Source organism: Hydra vulgaris, chromosome 04 (assembly GCF_038396675.1).
Source record: "Hydra vulgaris chromosome 04, alternate assembly HydraT2T_AEP".
Taxonomy (NCBI): Eukaryota; Metazoa; Cnidaria; class Hydrozoa; order Anthoathecata; family Hydridae; genus Hydra; species Hydra vulgaris.
Genome location: NC_088923.1, coordinates 27,645,553 through 27,660,863, shown reverse-complemented (window position 1 = coordinate 27,660,863; position 15,311 = coordinate 27,645,553). Strand labels below are relative to the sequence as shown.

At 27.1% G+C, this 15,311-nt stretch overlaps 1 protein-coding gene across 1 annotated transcript in view; it reads left to right on the top strand.

Moving 5' to 3' along the window:
- The window catches only part of LOC100200877 (estradiol 17-beta-dehydrogenase 11), a 48,082-nt gene that overhangs the window by 19,500 nt on the left and 13,271 nt on the right, over positions 1-15,311 (top strand). The window contains exons 2-3 of the mRNA XM_065795954.1: positions 13,409-13,492; positions 13,569-13,807. Of these exons, the coding sequence (XP_065652026.1) occupies positions 13,409-13,492; positions 13,569-13,807 (323 nt within the window). The remainder of the gene's footprint in view (positions 1-13,408; positions 13,493-13,568; positions 13,808-15,311) is intronic.

The following is a 15,311-nucleotide window of genomic DNA, read 5'->3' as shown; positions in this document are numbered from 1 at the left end:
ACTGGAGGGTTTTTTCTTATCTCTCTGTCTAATTGATCCAAAGTAGTTCGATTGGATTGCCATCAGGACCTTGATGTGGCTAAGCTATTAGCTGTAGTACTCTTTCCTCAAATTTTTCCCGTAAATATCTTTCATGACATTAGCTGTATGTTTTGGTCTTGTTGAAAAACAAATCCTTCATCAATAAGATCTGTTCCACAATCCAAATCACGTTCTTCCAAAATATGCAAATAGATCTCTTTTGTCATTTTTTCATCAATTTATACAAGTTTTCCATCTTGACCACCTCTAAAACAACCCCAAATCATAATGTTGCCACCCTTATGTTTTCCTTTCTTGTAGTGAAACAAGCTCTTCCAGATCGTTTGCAGTTGTGAAATGATTTAAATTCTTTTTGTTTAATTTATTGGTTGCACACAATACTCTGTTATGCCAACATGTTGTGCAATATTTTGATTTGAAAAGTCCAACCATGTACAGTATAAATTTCCACTATTTTTTCTATTTCACTTAACTCTTTTTTTTTTTTTTTCCCAATTTTAATCATCAAAATTAAAATAAAAAAATTTTTTTTTTAAATTATTTTAAAGACTAAGAAATTATTTTAGACTGAGACTAAGAAATTATTTTAGACTGAGACTAAGAAATTATTTTAGACTGAGACTAAGAAATTATTTTAGACTGAGACTAAGAAATTATTTTAGACTGAGACTAAGAAATTATTTTAGACTGAGACTAAGAGATTATTTTAGACTGAGACTAAGAAATTATTTTAGACTGAGACTAAGAAATTATTTTAGACTGAGACTAAGAAATTATTTTAGACTGAGACTAAGAAATTATTTTAGACTGAGACTAAGAAATTATTTTAGACTGAGACTAAGAAATTATTTTAGACTGAGACTAAGAAATTATTTTAGACTGAGACTAAGAAATTATTTTAGACTGAGACTAAGAAATTATTTTAGACTGAGACTAAGAAATTATTTTAGACTGAGACTAAGAAATTATTTTAGACTGAGACTAAGAAATTATTTTAGACTGAGACTAAGAAACTTGATTGAAAAGAAATATTTATTATTTTTATAGAACAGTTGTAAATAAAAAATTGGGTGGTATTATTGCATGATGCATTACTATCTTCTACAATGAATAAACAAATTCTCTTATTTATACTAATTATTATAAAAGGCCATCATTTTCACTTTAATTCTAAATTAGGGTAGGTGTATTTATTCAAATACCTCATAACATAATTAAACTTATCTTGGAGTTAATTTGTCTGTATTGCCTAATTTTTTTTATCTTTAAAATGTCTTGAATTTAAGAAACGTAAGTGTGATTAAACTTATGGGCGATAGTACATATATATGTGTATATGTGTGTGTATATGTATATATATTTTTTAATAAGAAAACATCGTATATATATGTGTATATATATATATATATATATATATATATATATATATATATATATATATATATATATATATATATATATATATATAAGAAAACATCAAACAAATACAAATTCTCTTAATACAAATAATAATTTATTTTGAGAAATTTTCACTGGGTTATGAACACCAACATCATCAGCTCGTAAAATATAACAAAATTTTTTGAACGTTAAAAAAATAGTTTAATGAATTTTTTAACTGGCGTCAGCAGTTGAATGGCTTCTTTTTTCTTCACGCAAAAATATAAAAAACGGAGTCCAAAATTTAGTTTTGACAAATTGCCCATTATCGAGATTTATTCCGCCATTCGATGGGAAACATTGGTGCCTCTGTATTTTGAGTGCTTTGTGTACTTTACGGTCAAATTTTTTTTTCCGAAGATTTAGTTTTCTCCCAATTTATTTTTTCAGAGCAAACTTGCTATGTGTGGCAATTGCTGATTGATAATTTTTGCGATTGTTTAAACTTTTTTGGTGTTGTTGATTTCTTGTTCTAATTTGTAACTTTGTTTCTCCTACATATTTTTTTGAGCAATTGCATTCAACTAAATATGTTCCAGGCTGGCTATTTTGGGGCAATCTAGATTTGTTTTTACATGTTAGTAACGCTCTTAAATTAAGATTTAATTTAAAAACTACTCTACATCCGACTTTTCTTAATATTTTCCTTAACTTTGGTGATAGTGAAGGTATCCACGATAATGATACTGTTGGGAGAGCATTGTTCTCGGATTGAATTCTATTGTTCTTTACGGTCTGTTTTTTCCTAATTTGATTTGCAATACTTTTTAGTTGGTTTTCGATGTACCCATTTTCATTAAAAACTTGAATAAGAAAGTTTATCTCGTTTTTTAAATGTGTAACACTGCATATGGAGTATGCCTTGTGAATATAACCTTTGAATATTGCGTATAAAATTTTGGGGTCAAGATTCGAGTGCGATTTTATTTGAATATTTGTAATGGCTTCTTTTCTGTAGACTTTAAACTCATACTTACCTTTGCTGTTATTTATTATTCTTATATCTAGGAAATTCAGAGTTTTGTTAGGGCTTTCTGTCTCAATTATGTATTGTATTGCAGAGTGTTGTTTATTTAAGATTATTTTGAATTTCTCTGCTTCTTGGATGTTTGAAAATTTAGTATGGCTGTCATCGACGTATCTTAGATAGAATTTTAAGTCGAGAGCAGGATTTAATGTCATTGCGATTTTGAAAGCGTTTTCTTCGTGATGTTGTAGAAAAAATTCTGCCAATACAACCATGAATCAAAGACCAATAGGACTGGAATTCTCCAATTCATGGATCTTGTTGTTCCACAAAAAATAGCAGCGATGTAAGCAAAGCTCTATAAGTGTTTTTGTTTCTGATATAGTAAGCTTGGTAGAACATTTATAGGATCTTCTTTTATACACTTCTAAAATTTTCCCTCTAAAATTTTCACAGTATTTTTGATTATATTTTAATTTTATCTTTTATTTTTAAAAAAAAAATATTAAAATTTATTCTAATATGCAAAAATATACTTTATTTTATTACATAATTTATATACTTATAACTACTAAAAGTTTTTAAATGTCTTTTTTTATCAATATTTTTTTATCAAATTGTTTTAATTTCTTTATTTAATTGATCTATAAGAATTAAAGTAGTTTCTTTAAGTGGAATTGATGGATACAGGTTTATTACATCGAATGAAACTTGAACTTTGTTTTTGTCAACATTCCATGAGTTTGCTTTGCTAATTAAAGAATTCGTATTGTTTGATGTTTTCTTATTAATATAATATACACTCTTATACACGATGTCTACACTCAAATCATATATATATATATATATATATATATATATATATATATATATATATATATATATATATATATATATATATATATATATATATATATATATATATATATATATATATATATATAAATATATATATATATATATATATATATATATATATATATATATATATATATATATATATATATATATATATATATATATATATATATATATATATAAAAACAGTCCTCAAAATCTGAAAAGTTTCAGTTTGAAAGATTTGTTGTGAAATGTTTTGTTCAAGTGTATAAGAATACCAAGTATTTATGAAGCAACTAAAATTCATAGAATGAAGCTGTTCCATTGATTAACAAGAATATTAAAAAAAAAAAAAGTTAATCCAAATTCCTTAAGATTTAAACTTAACAGCAAGTTTCAGCAACCATAAAAAATACTATCAAGAAAAAAAAATAAACATATTTTGCTCCTTTTGTGTCATAAATTTTTATCACCTATTTATAAAATTGTTTTATTTTAAGGTTTGAAATAGTAACAGTTGCTAACTGCTTTAATGTTGATCATTAAAATGTATTTTATAGGCCAATCAAAATGCTTAATTAAAGTTTAATTCAAGTGGATGAAGCATGGATTAAATGTTGTGATTGGGTAAAAATAGATGCTATAGCGTTTCATATTTTTGCATTTATAAAAAAACAACTTGTTTTAAAAATATATTTTATATGTTTCCACTCCACATATTATTGTAACTATAATTTTACTATGCACTTTTTTGTCTTAAAAATTTCTGATTTTACTAAATAGTAAAACAGCAGTAAAAAAACTAGCTAAGAATTAAAAAAATAATGCATTATAAACAGAATGTATAATAAACAGTTTTAAATAATAAAATAAAAATAAGTTTTTAAAGTTTAATAGTTTAATAATTGCATCATTAATTTTGAGAATAAAAGTATATTTGTAACTGCATTGTTTTTTTTTGGAACAGAAGCCCAAGCTCAAACAGAAACTCAAGCAGTTCATACAACAGAGCAGGTCATACAGCATTTACACTTTCAAACCTTGTTAAAAGTAAGAGGAACTCATTAGAAAAACCAGTCCGGATATTACAACTGTAATTATGGACCTTGCTAAAAGTGAGAGGGTTTAATTAGAAGAACCAGTCCAGACATGACAATGGTATTTTATGAACATTGTTAAAAGTGGGAGAGCCTCATTATAAAAACCAGTCCAGATATGACAACATTCTAAACAATGACAAATAAGAAACATGTAGAGGTAGAGGATGGAGTCAGGAGGTAGAGGATGGAGTCAGAAGTTCTTTTTGATAAAGACACTTGTTCTTAAGGAAGTTGTTTTTTTTTAATAAAAAGTAATGGTTACAACTTAAAATAGCTTCTGCACAAGGAGAAAACCACAAGGTAGTAAGGCTTAACTTAAAACTGGCAAGGAGCAGTTTATGCTTCCATGCCTGAATTCAGGAAGTTATATAGGAGTCTCATTTTCAGCAGAAAGATTGAAGGCATCAGTCTATAATAAAAAAAAATTAAAAAAAAAGAATCCCAATCAGCTTTAAGGTAAAGTATGAAAGTGCAATGATAGGGTAATTCTGATGGAGGTGAGTGATTAAGGTTTTCTAGTAAAACAAGATGCAAAGTTAACTATTTACATGAGTATATGACTAGGCCAAGCATTAATAGACCTACACTTTCCAGTATTCGGTAAATTATGTATAATCGTGTACAGATTTTATTGTGTCATGTACTGGCTTTGAGAATTAATAGTTTTATTGTTGAAATTTTATTACAAAACATAAATAAACAAAAAAAAATTAAAACAAATATTAAGGTAATGTATAACATAGTATATCAGTTTGTTTTATTGTAAAAAAAGTTGAAGCGTTATAAGGTGTAAATTAAATAAAACAAATTATAGCACATCAAGGCGTAAGCAAGGCTTGAATTAAGTGATTGCAAATCGCAATATCTTGAAATATTTTTGGTCATTAAATTCTTAGTTTATAAAAACCTTGAACACTGTTTTAATGAACTGGTCAATTTATTATATTGCAAAATTAATGAAAAACAAAACAATAAATTTACTACTACAAAAATAATAGCAGTTCAAACTTACATATTTTTAATTATTGTTTGTTTAAATACCAGGTAATTTAAGGGTTACAAATAAATAAAAATGTTATAGGAAAAAAATAATTATTACTGAAGTTCCAAAAAATTTGCGCGGTAATTTAAGAATCAACCAATTAAAAATTATTCTAAAGCTATTTGCGCATTGTAGGAAACATTCAAATTGATTTTTGTTTTGGGGGAAAGTTTGAGGAATTATTTATTTAAAAATTCAAATTTTTTAAATTAGAATAAATTAATAATAAATATAATAATAAAAAAGATATATTTTAAAATAAGTTATTAGAGTTTTTTTGTTTTAAAATAACTATAAAAAGTTTAAATTAGTTTTTTTATACTTTTAAATTCCTCTGTCTTTTGTATATTTGTCTTTAATTTTTTACATTTTGTACATATCAGCAAAAGAGTTACAAACTTTTAATTTACAAGAAAATATTAAGATTTTAAAAAGGTATAAAAGTATATTTTATAATTTCTTTTATATAAAATATTTAATTACAGCTAATTTCCTTTAGACTGCTATGATTAGCGGGGGTTTTTTAATAAATATATTGAACTTAATTGTGCTTTAGAAGTTAGATTCTAGTTTTATCTGATAATTTATAAAATGAATTAAAATATTTAAGTTTAAATCATAATTCTTAATAATGATAAAAATAATAGTAATAATACAATGAGATTTTATGTCATAATTCAAGATCAATTTAAATATTTTTTATTAAATAACAGCTATTGAGTTGAGTGGTAAAAACAGAGTTTACAGTTTTTAAGAACCTCAAAATTTAAAAACTGAATGCATTTTCAGATATTGCAATTCGCGATTACTAAATTCAAACCATGCGTAATGATATTCTATAAACAAACATTCAAGTTGAGAATTAGTTTTAAATCTTTCTTTTAAAATATAAAATATACTCTAATAAATTTTTCTTTTTTAAAAGAATTGTTGTGATTGGTTATAATTTAACCATAGTTCAAAGTAAATATATAATTTGCTGTACAATTTATAAAAACATAAAGATTTTTGGATTTAATGTAACAACTTTATTTTGAATCAAATCCTTGCAGAATTTACAAATTATAGCTCTGCGTGAATTTTTTGTATATTCTCCCAATAAGGCTGCAAGCAACCACTATTAAAGTTGGCATTTAAAACATAAAAAACATGAAACATATTTGAAGAGCAAGAGAAAGGTTGTCAGAAGACTTAAAAAAACGTAAATTTTATAAGCTGGGAAGACATGAAGACAGAAAAGTGTTACTAAGCATGATGTGTGAAGATGTGTCACTAAGCATGATGTAAGAAGATGTGTCGCTAAGCATGATGTGTGAAGATGTGTTACTAAATATGATGTGTGAAAAATAAAGGTAGATAAAAGTTTTTAGAGCATGAAGCAGTCAAAAGATGGAACAAGTCACAAGAGATTGAATTTTGGTTGGTGGATCAAAAAATGATTGCTTGTTTGAGCAGCGACCTGGATAGTATTTGTAGAAAATAGTTTTAAAAACTTTCCTAGATCACCATACGAAGCGAGCTTATAAAGAAGACCAGCTAAGCTAAGTTTTATCAAAAGTATTTTATAGGTCAAGAGTAATAGCCCTTGCCTCACTACCTTCATTTAATACTTGATAGAATCTTTCTGTTACAATAGTTAGCAAGTCAGCAGTACAACAAGATCAAAATCCTTAATGATTTGTAAGTTATTTGACTCAAGATACTAGAAGTTTGTTAATTTATAACTCAAAGCTTGACTATGACATGAATGTTGTCTGGACCACAAGCTATAGAAGAATTTAACAGAGAAATAACATTAGCATTGGAATTGATTTTAATGTCTAATATGTTTCTCTAGGTTGAAAGCGGTATAGTGTGGTTGTAATTTATCTTTTATTGCATTCAAGAAATAAGTTTGACCAAAAGCTCTTTGCAAATAGTTCAGACTTAACCTTATGTAAAGGAAAAAGATCAGACTCATGTATTAGAGTTGTATATTTTGACTTGTTTTACTTGTTTACTCTTAAAAATTAGAATGTTGAAATGTCACTCTTAAAAATTTTACAATATTCTCTAGAACCTGACTTCTTAGATTTGCACAGTTTTCTGTACAAGAAGGGGAAAACTATGGTATAGAATAAGGATTGACCTGAAACTGACAAAAAGTAATAAAAGCCTCCATGCCTGCCTGATTTCAGGAGATTACAAAAGAGGCACAGTTATCAGATGAAAGTCATTAACCTGAGTACCATCATGAAGAAAATCATGAAAGGAATCCCAGTCAGTTTGAAGATAGTAGTAAGAAGTGTGATGATTAAGGTTTTAGTAAGATCATAGCATGGTCCCAACCCCCAAGCTAGCATCAGAGACAAGACAAAATAAGAAGTGAAGATAATTGATTAGGGTTGTCTGGAAAGCAAGTTGCAAAGTTAACTACTTGAATGAGAGATTAAGAAAGACAAAAGTTTTGAGTTTTAGTGCCAGCTGGGTCAGTGGTACTATACCCAAGTTATTTATTGTAATGAGCAAATCACCAAAAACAACAATATTTATATTTTGGCTTATGCATAAGGGAAAGAACTCAATGAATTTGATCAAAAATAACATTTTTCAGTTTTAAAATGAAGGAAAGGTGGTTGAGTGAAGAAATGCTAAACTCAAGCTCATAAAAGAATAGTCAAAAGATTTAAACCTAATTTTGCTACAAATTGGTGAATTAATAAGTAAGTATATGCCCAGGCCAAGCATGTGACTATTGAAGTCAAATCAAAGGATGATAGTTATAAACACTGAAATCTGATGATAAAACATTTAAATTAGTTTCACAAAGTTCAAAAAAAAACAATATTGAATTTTACAAAAGGTAAGATTCAGCATTTGGAAAGTTACAGTGAATATCACAAATGTTCATAAACAACAGATTGAAACAATCAGGTGGTGGTGATGGTAGTGGTGGTGGTTTTTTATTTTAAATATTTTTTGGTAGTTTAGTCATGTTTTAAGTTATTAGAGAACTTGACTCAGGTCCTGCTAAAAAGACTCCATATGTGGCCCCAACAATGCACTTTAAAAGTGCTGGGATATCTTTAATAGGCAACATGGCACTGTTATTACTAGGGTATTTAACCATCAGAATCAGAAAAAAATTAGGACCTTAAAGTAATTTTAGGCAAAATTAGATCAGCACATTTTTAACAAAAAGATAGAAACCAGGTTGGCAAAAAACCTTCATATTTTCTTCATGAAGGTGGCTATAGATTACATCACATAGATTACTTTGAAAAATTTTATCATTGATATCAATAGGTATTTTCATTGGTATAAATATCATTTCTTTAAAGTCACCTATTTTGGGGGATTTTTTTTTCATTTTGATTTTACTATATTTTTTGCTTTAGGATAATTTTTTAACTATACTTGTGATCAAGCTGAAAATTATTACAGTTTTGAAGATATGTAATCTGAATACAATACTTTTTTTTTATATAAAATTGGAATTATTTCAAAATTTGGATTGTATTTCACCTATAGTCTATTTCGGAAAATGTAAAATAGACAGAACGGATGCCTTTTTTGTTGTGAAGTTTTTTTCTTTTATCTAAAAATATATTTTAAAAAGTGTTTTGGTGCAAAGAGGTTTTTTCAAAATTTGCAAAAAATATTAAAGTGTTACAAGTTACTTATTTTAGAAATTTCTATCATTTAAAAAAAATCTGTTTTTAATAGTTAAAATGATAAATTCATTATCCATAAAATTTATAAAATCATAAATTCATTAGTTGATAAAAATATTTAATAATCTGAAAAAAGTACCAGAAGCTATTTTTGTTACTGAGTTTGTGTAAAGATTAGATTTTTAGCTAATCATTTGTATGTCTGGTATATGCACCCTTTTTTTTAAAGATAATTGTGTTTATATCATAATCAAGATGTGAGGCTTAGGAACCCAACAATTATCATCTCTACTTGTTCAGTCTAAAAAAAGTATTAGGTAAATGAGGATACCTGAGATTTTCAATAGGCTGTGTGTACCATTGACTCTCTTTTATAAATAATGTTCTCAATATGTTAATAGTAATTCTTTTCCAGTTTAAATGCAGTAAGCCTAAGTTTAGGTTTTGGTGTACATTGTACAGTATATTGTACAGATACATACTGCATGTATCTATGACATTTTGTTATATCTAGGGTTAGTGCTCAATATAATTATTGAGATAAAGGAATGCTTTTAGAGTTTGATCATCTGAGTATCGGAAAGTTTTAACATTAATTATGTTCAGATATTTAATTGTGGTCTCATATAGATATTAAAGAGTTTTGGACCCAGGGCTATGCCTTGCAGTGCTCCATATTTTACATTATGGTTCATGAAATTTGAGTTACCAATTTTATCTTTTTTGGTACAGTTAACTAAAAATGAGTCAAACCACTTGTGAGCTGAGTCAGTTGTACCTATTTCACTAGTTAATAGCCCAAGTAGTTTTTGCTGATCAATAGTGTCATAGGCAGCCTTCAGATCAAGTAGCAGTACTGAAGGTGTATGCTTATCAAAGAGTTCAATTATATCATTGGTAAGCTTAAGTAAAAGTGTTTCAGTTGAGTAATATTTTTTGTATCCATATTGATATTCTATATGAATGTTTTTGTTGTCATGTGGGAATCAAGATGATTGGAAACTACTCTTTCTATTAGCTTGTTAACGAGTACTAAATTAGAAACTGGTCTATAATTTTAGAAGTTTTTAGTATCTGTGGCAGTGTCTAACTTCTTTATTATTAGAAGTAATGTAGCACTTTTTAGACAACTCATGCTGCTTGGTTCTAGCAATAGGTTTACTATTTCAACCCATATATGTACAAATGTTTGTATATTATTCCTTAGTAGATATGCTGGAATCAGATCATCATAAGAACATTTGACTCTAAATGACATGTTTGTTTTGTTATTTTCTTAGTGTGTTGTTGGATTAAAGTTTGTTAGCTAGTTCTTCATCTAAATCGGCTGACGGTAGTACATATTCTTGAGTTTTATCTTTGTATTATTGTTTTCAGAAGTCATCCATGTTTCGGTAATAAAAACTGTTTGGATTCCAGTAAAGTATATGCTTTACTACAACTCGAAGTTTATTAGTAAGAGAGATATTTTTCACATTTAGCACATATAGGATCTTGTTTCTAAACAAGATCCAATATGTACTAAACTTTGTTTTTAAACCACTGATAATAATTTTTTACATGTTTAATTGATATGATTTTATTTTTACTTGATTGTTCATTTCCTTGAGAGAATTCAGCAATTGGTTTTTAGAGTCTTCAGAGTTACATACTAGTACAAGATCATCTGATTTATTATGATATGAATTTTTCAATTAAATTTTATTTTTCATGACAATATTTTTGATTATGTTATTTTTATTAACTTTTTCATCAGATATTCTTTTTGTAATTAAGAGAGAATCTGGTGTTAGAGTATTCATTGTATTTAATCTTTCTTTGTTAAACCATAAATTACCTTTTTCTTATTTAGTATCGCTTGTGCTTTTTTTAACAGTTGTTTTATTTCATTGAGCTTAGTTTTGATGTCAGTAATATTACATTCTAGAGTGTTCAGCCTCAATGTTTCTGATTTACATACACTTATTTCGAGGTTGGTTAGGCAGACATAACAAAATAATAAAAAGTTTTTCTTTGTTAAAGGGAGAAGAAAATTTGAAACTGTGTTTTTTTGCTACTTTATCTTTTTTTAGAATAGATGAGCTAACAATGTGAAACCTTGATTTGCATACAAAACTTTGAACAATTTCTGTTACTGATGCTGTATTTTGGCAGGTTAATTTGCTGGTAATCTACATTTTTTTGACTTCTTCCTTGATGTGTCTTTTAAGAGAGAGAATTACTTTTTGTAGGGAAAGCTAACACCTTTTTGCAGTGGATTATCTCCAGGTCTAGATCTATTATACATTATTATTGCCTAAAACTTATTACACAGGGACTAAAAATTTTCAGTGTTTTTCTCTTTTTTTAGTGTATTAAAAAAATTATGGGTTTGGGAAAAAGGGGGGGTTGATTTTGTAATAAACAATGCATATGTATGCAAAGGGGAGGAGGTCATTTAAATCAAACAGGTTAAAGTGAGGAAGGAGGGTCCTAAACAACTAGTTTTACCGCTTTAGTACTTTTTGGATGGCCCCTAAACAGATTTTAACAATAATGTTTGATATTTATAGCCCTTAATAATAATTTTTTTTGTTTCTCTGAATAAGTTGATATATCATTCAACCCAGTTAATTTGTTGTATACCATTTTATGGTATTGATCATTTTATGATATCATTTTACAAAATACTAACTATACACAAAATCTTCTTGATTTTGTTATCATTTTTTTGTGTGTCAACTATAAATTAACATAAAATATGCAGACTTGTATACTTTTAAAATGAGGAAACCTTTACCATTAGTGTTTTTATACATCATGATTGTATCATCATCATGGTTGTATCATCATCCTGGCATCATCGCTATGGTTTCATTGTCATGATTGTATCAGCATCTTTCTTATTTTATTTTGATAGCTTTTTTTTGTTTAATGATTAACTAAGAAGAAAGAACAACAGCTGGCAAAATGTTTAACTAATACTAAGTTTTCACATTTTAATATTCATTGTTTCTCTTGTTTTAATAAAAGATCTCTTGGCTAAATATGTCATCTGAAAAGAAGCAAAATTTTACTTATTTGAATTAGTGCTTCTTTAAGGAATAAGTGAAATGAGTCCAAAAAATTAATTTCTCATTTAGCAACAGAACATTTTTTAATAAAAAATGTTCTGTTGCTAAAAAGTATCTATTTTAATAAAAATATAATGCTACCATGATTACCAACTAAAATATAAAGACTAAAGTGCTTCTAATAGTGCTTCACACTATCCCCATTATGATTTACTTCAAATTGTTTTTATAAAAAAATAAAAATCATGTTCTGGTTACTCATCATCGAACCTATACTGGTGCTAATTTTCAGCTTGATCACAAATATAGTTGTATAGTATATATATGTACCCATAAAACAAAAACAACAGTAAAATCAAAATCACTGCAAAACAAAAAAATCCCCCAAAATAAATGGCTTAAAAAAAATCTCAACAACCAATTTTGTATCAGTGTTGAATTTTTGCATTTCAATTGCAATTTCTGGAAATACATGATAAAATTTTTTTTGTAATTTTTACATCAAATAATTATAACAGTAGAGGTATCATTCATCAATTACTTAATGCTATATTTAGATTAGGAATTATTATGGGTGAACAACTAGTTTTTTCTTATTTGTATGCATGTATTTATTATTAATTATTTTAACTATTTCACTTTCTAGTGTAATTTAATAAAATAATTTTTGTAAAAATTAAATTAATTTAAAAACCCTATTTAAATAAATATTTTCTTTTATTTAAAAGAATGCCTGCTAAAACCTAAAGTTGATGTATATAGACTCCACTGAGCCTATTCCTATTTAAGTCAGTCAATTTATATACACTCAATCCGCTGTGACTATGACCTTATTGATTTATGTACTCATTGGTACTATGAAACTTTAAAAAATAAAAAAAGGTAAGCGCAACTATAAATAAACAACAATAAGAGTTGAAAGACAAAAAACTACTTTAAAATAAAACTTTATTAAAATTAAAATTATTTAAAAAAAGTTAAGGAAGTATCAAACCTGCAACGTTGTCAACCACGCCTCACTTTAGAAGCATTACATCTATTTTAAATATATAAAATTTTATAAATTTTTGGCATAGAAATAATTTTCTATTATGTGCACATTATTTGTACACGCAAACAAATAATTTCTTTTCAAGCACATGATATATTCTTTGTAACACAAAATGCATTTATATTTTCAGATATTTCTTAAAAATATTTTCAGATCAAAAAAATTATAAGTTTTATGATTAGTACTATAGTATTCATCTGGTTTTTTTCTTTTTTTATAGGAGGTGGTGGTGGACTGGGAAAGCAACTTGCTGTAAATTTTGCTAAGTGTGGGGCTCGAATAATTCTTTGGGATATTCATACTGGTAAAAAATTATATGATTTAAGTGGATTCTTATAAAAAAAAAATTTTTTTAATGATTTTTTCATATTTAATATTAGAAAGCAATGAAAGTACAGCATCTTTATTAAAAGCCATGAGATGTGAAGCATTTTCATACACTTGCGATTGTGGTAATGAAGCTCAAGTCAAAGAAACTGCTCTTAAAGTGCAAAATGAAATTGGTCATATTGATGTGTTGGTAAATAATGCTGGAATAATGAATGCAAAAAGCATTACCATGCAAACTGAAGAGCAGATTAGAAAGACATTTGATACTAATGTATTATCACATTTTTGGGTAAATTTTTATGTCTTATATGAGAGAATATTTTTATCTTTTATAAGAGAAAGTTTTTATGTCTTCTATAAAAGAATGTTTTTTATGTTATGTTTTTTTTTTTTTTTTTTCAGATTATTCACCTCCCCAAGGCCCGAGGGGGGCCACTACAGTCGAGGAGGATACTCATTTTTTTTTTTTTTTTTTTTTTTTAATATATTTTTTTTTTTTTAGTCATTATTCGTGACGCAACCCTCTCTCAACTCTTTAACTCCGAAACACGAACCTTGCCACGCAAGGTCGCTGCGCGGAGAAACTAAGTTGAGCGCGGTACTTTCAGGGACGTGGTGGGAGTCGAACTCCGAACCTCTCGCTTACAAAGCGAGCGCTCTTACCACTACACCACTACCGCATATAAATATGCGGTAGTGGTGTAGTGGTAAGAAGTGGTAAAAAGTGTAGTGGTAAAATATCTTACCACTACACCACTACCGCATATAATGTATATAAGAGAAAGTTTTTATGTCTTTTATAAGAAAAAAGTTTTTTGTTTTTAGTTATAATATTATAGTTAATTTAGATGTTATTATAATAGTTAGATATTATTATAAAATATAAAATACATAATGCTATGATCTTAAATTACAATATTATTACAAGATTATTATTATTATTGAAATATCAAGTTCAAAATTAGAATTTCCTGTAGTTGCTTTATATGTATGCTATTTTTATGCTTCTGATTCCACATTCCACATTTGTATATCTTTTATGTAACCTTGTGTGAAACTTTTTCTTTTTTGCAAGGTGCATAATAAACATAGTTGGACCAGCAGGTAAACTTAAGCTTCTATAACATCATTGTAAGATTGTACCATGTTTACTTGTTAAGTGAGTTATTGTACTTAGTTCCACCTACCAAAACTGAAAAGATAAAAATACAAAATTGTAACCATTTCTAGCTTTTATAGCTATTCCTTACTGTTGTACCTGTTTCTAACTTTTATAGATGTTCTTAACTGTTGTAACTGTTCTTAACTGTTGTAACTGTTTCTAACTTTTATAGATGTTCTTAACTGTTGTAACTGTTCTTAACTGTTGTAACTGTTCTTAACTGTTGTAACTGTTCTTAACTGTTGTAACTGTTCTTAACTGTTGTAACTGTTCTTAACTGTTGTAACTGTTCTTAACTGTTGTAACTGTTCTTAACTGTTGTAACTGTTCTTAACTGTTGTAACTGTTTTTAACTTTTATAACTGTTCTTAACTGTTGTAACTGTTCTTAACTGTTGTAACTGTTCTTAACTGTTGTAACTGTTCTTAACTGTTGAAACTGTTTTTAACTGTTGTAACATTTTCTAAATTTTATAACTGTTCTTAACTGTTGTAACTTTTTCTAAATTTTATAGCTTTATACTCAAAAGAATTTTGACTTTTAAAAGTGCATTCTGTCAAATTTTTTATGAATATTTTTTTATGTTTTTTTTTTTTGTAATGATGTAAAAAGTTTGTAACCAATGATGTAA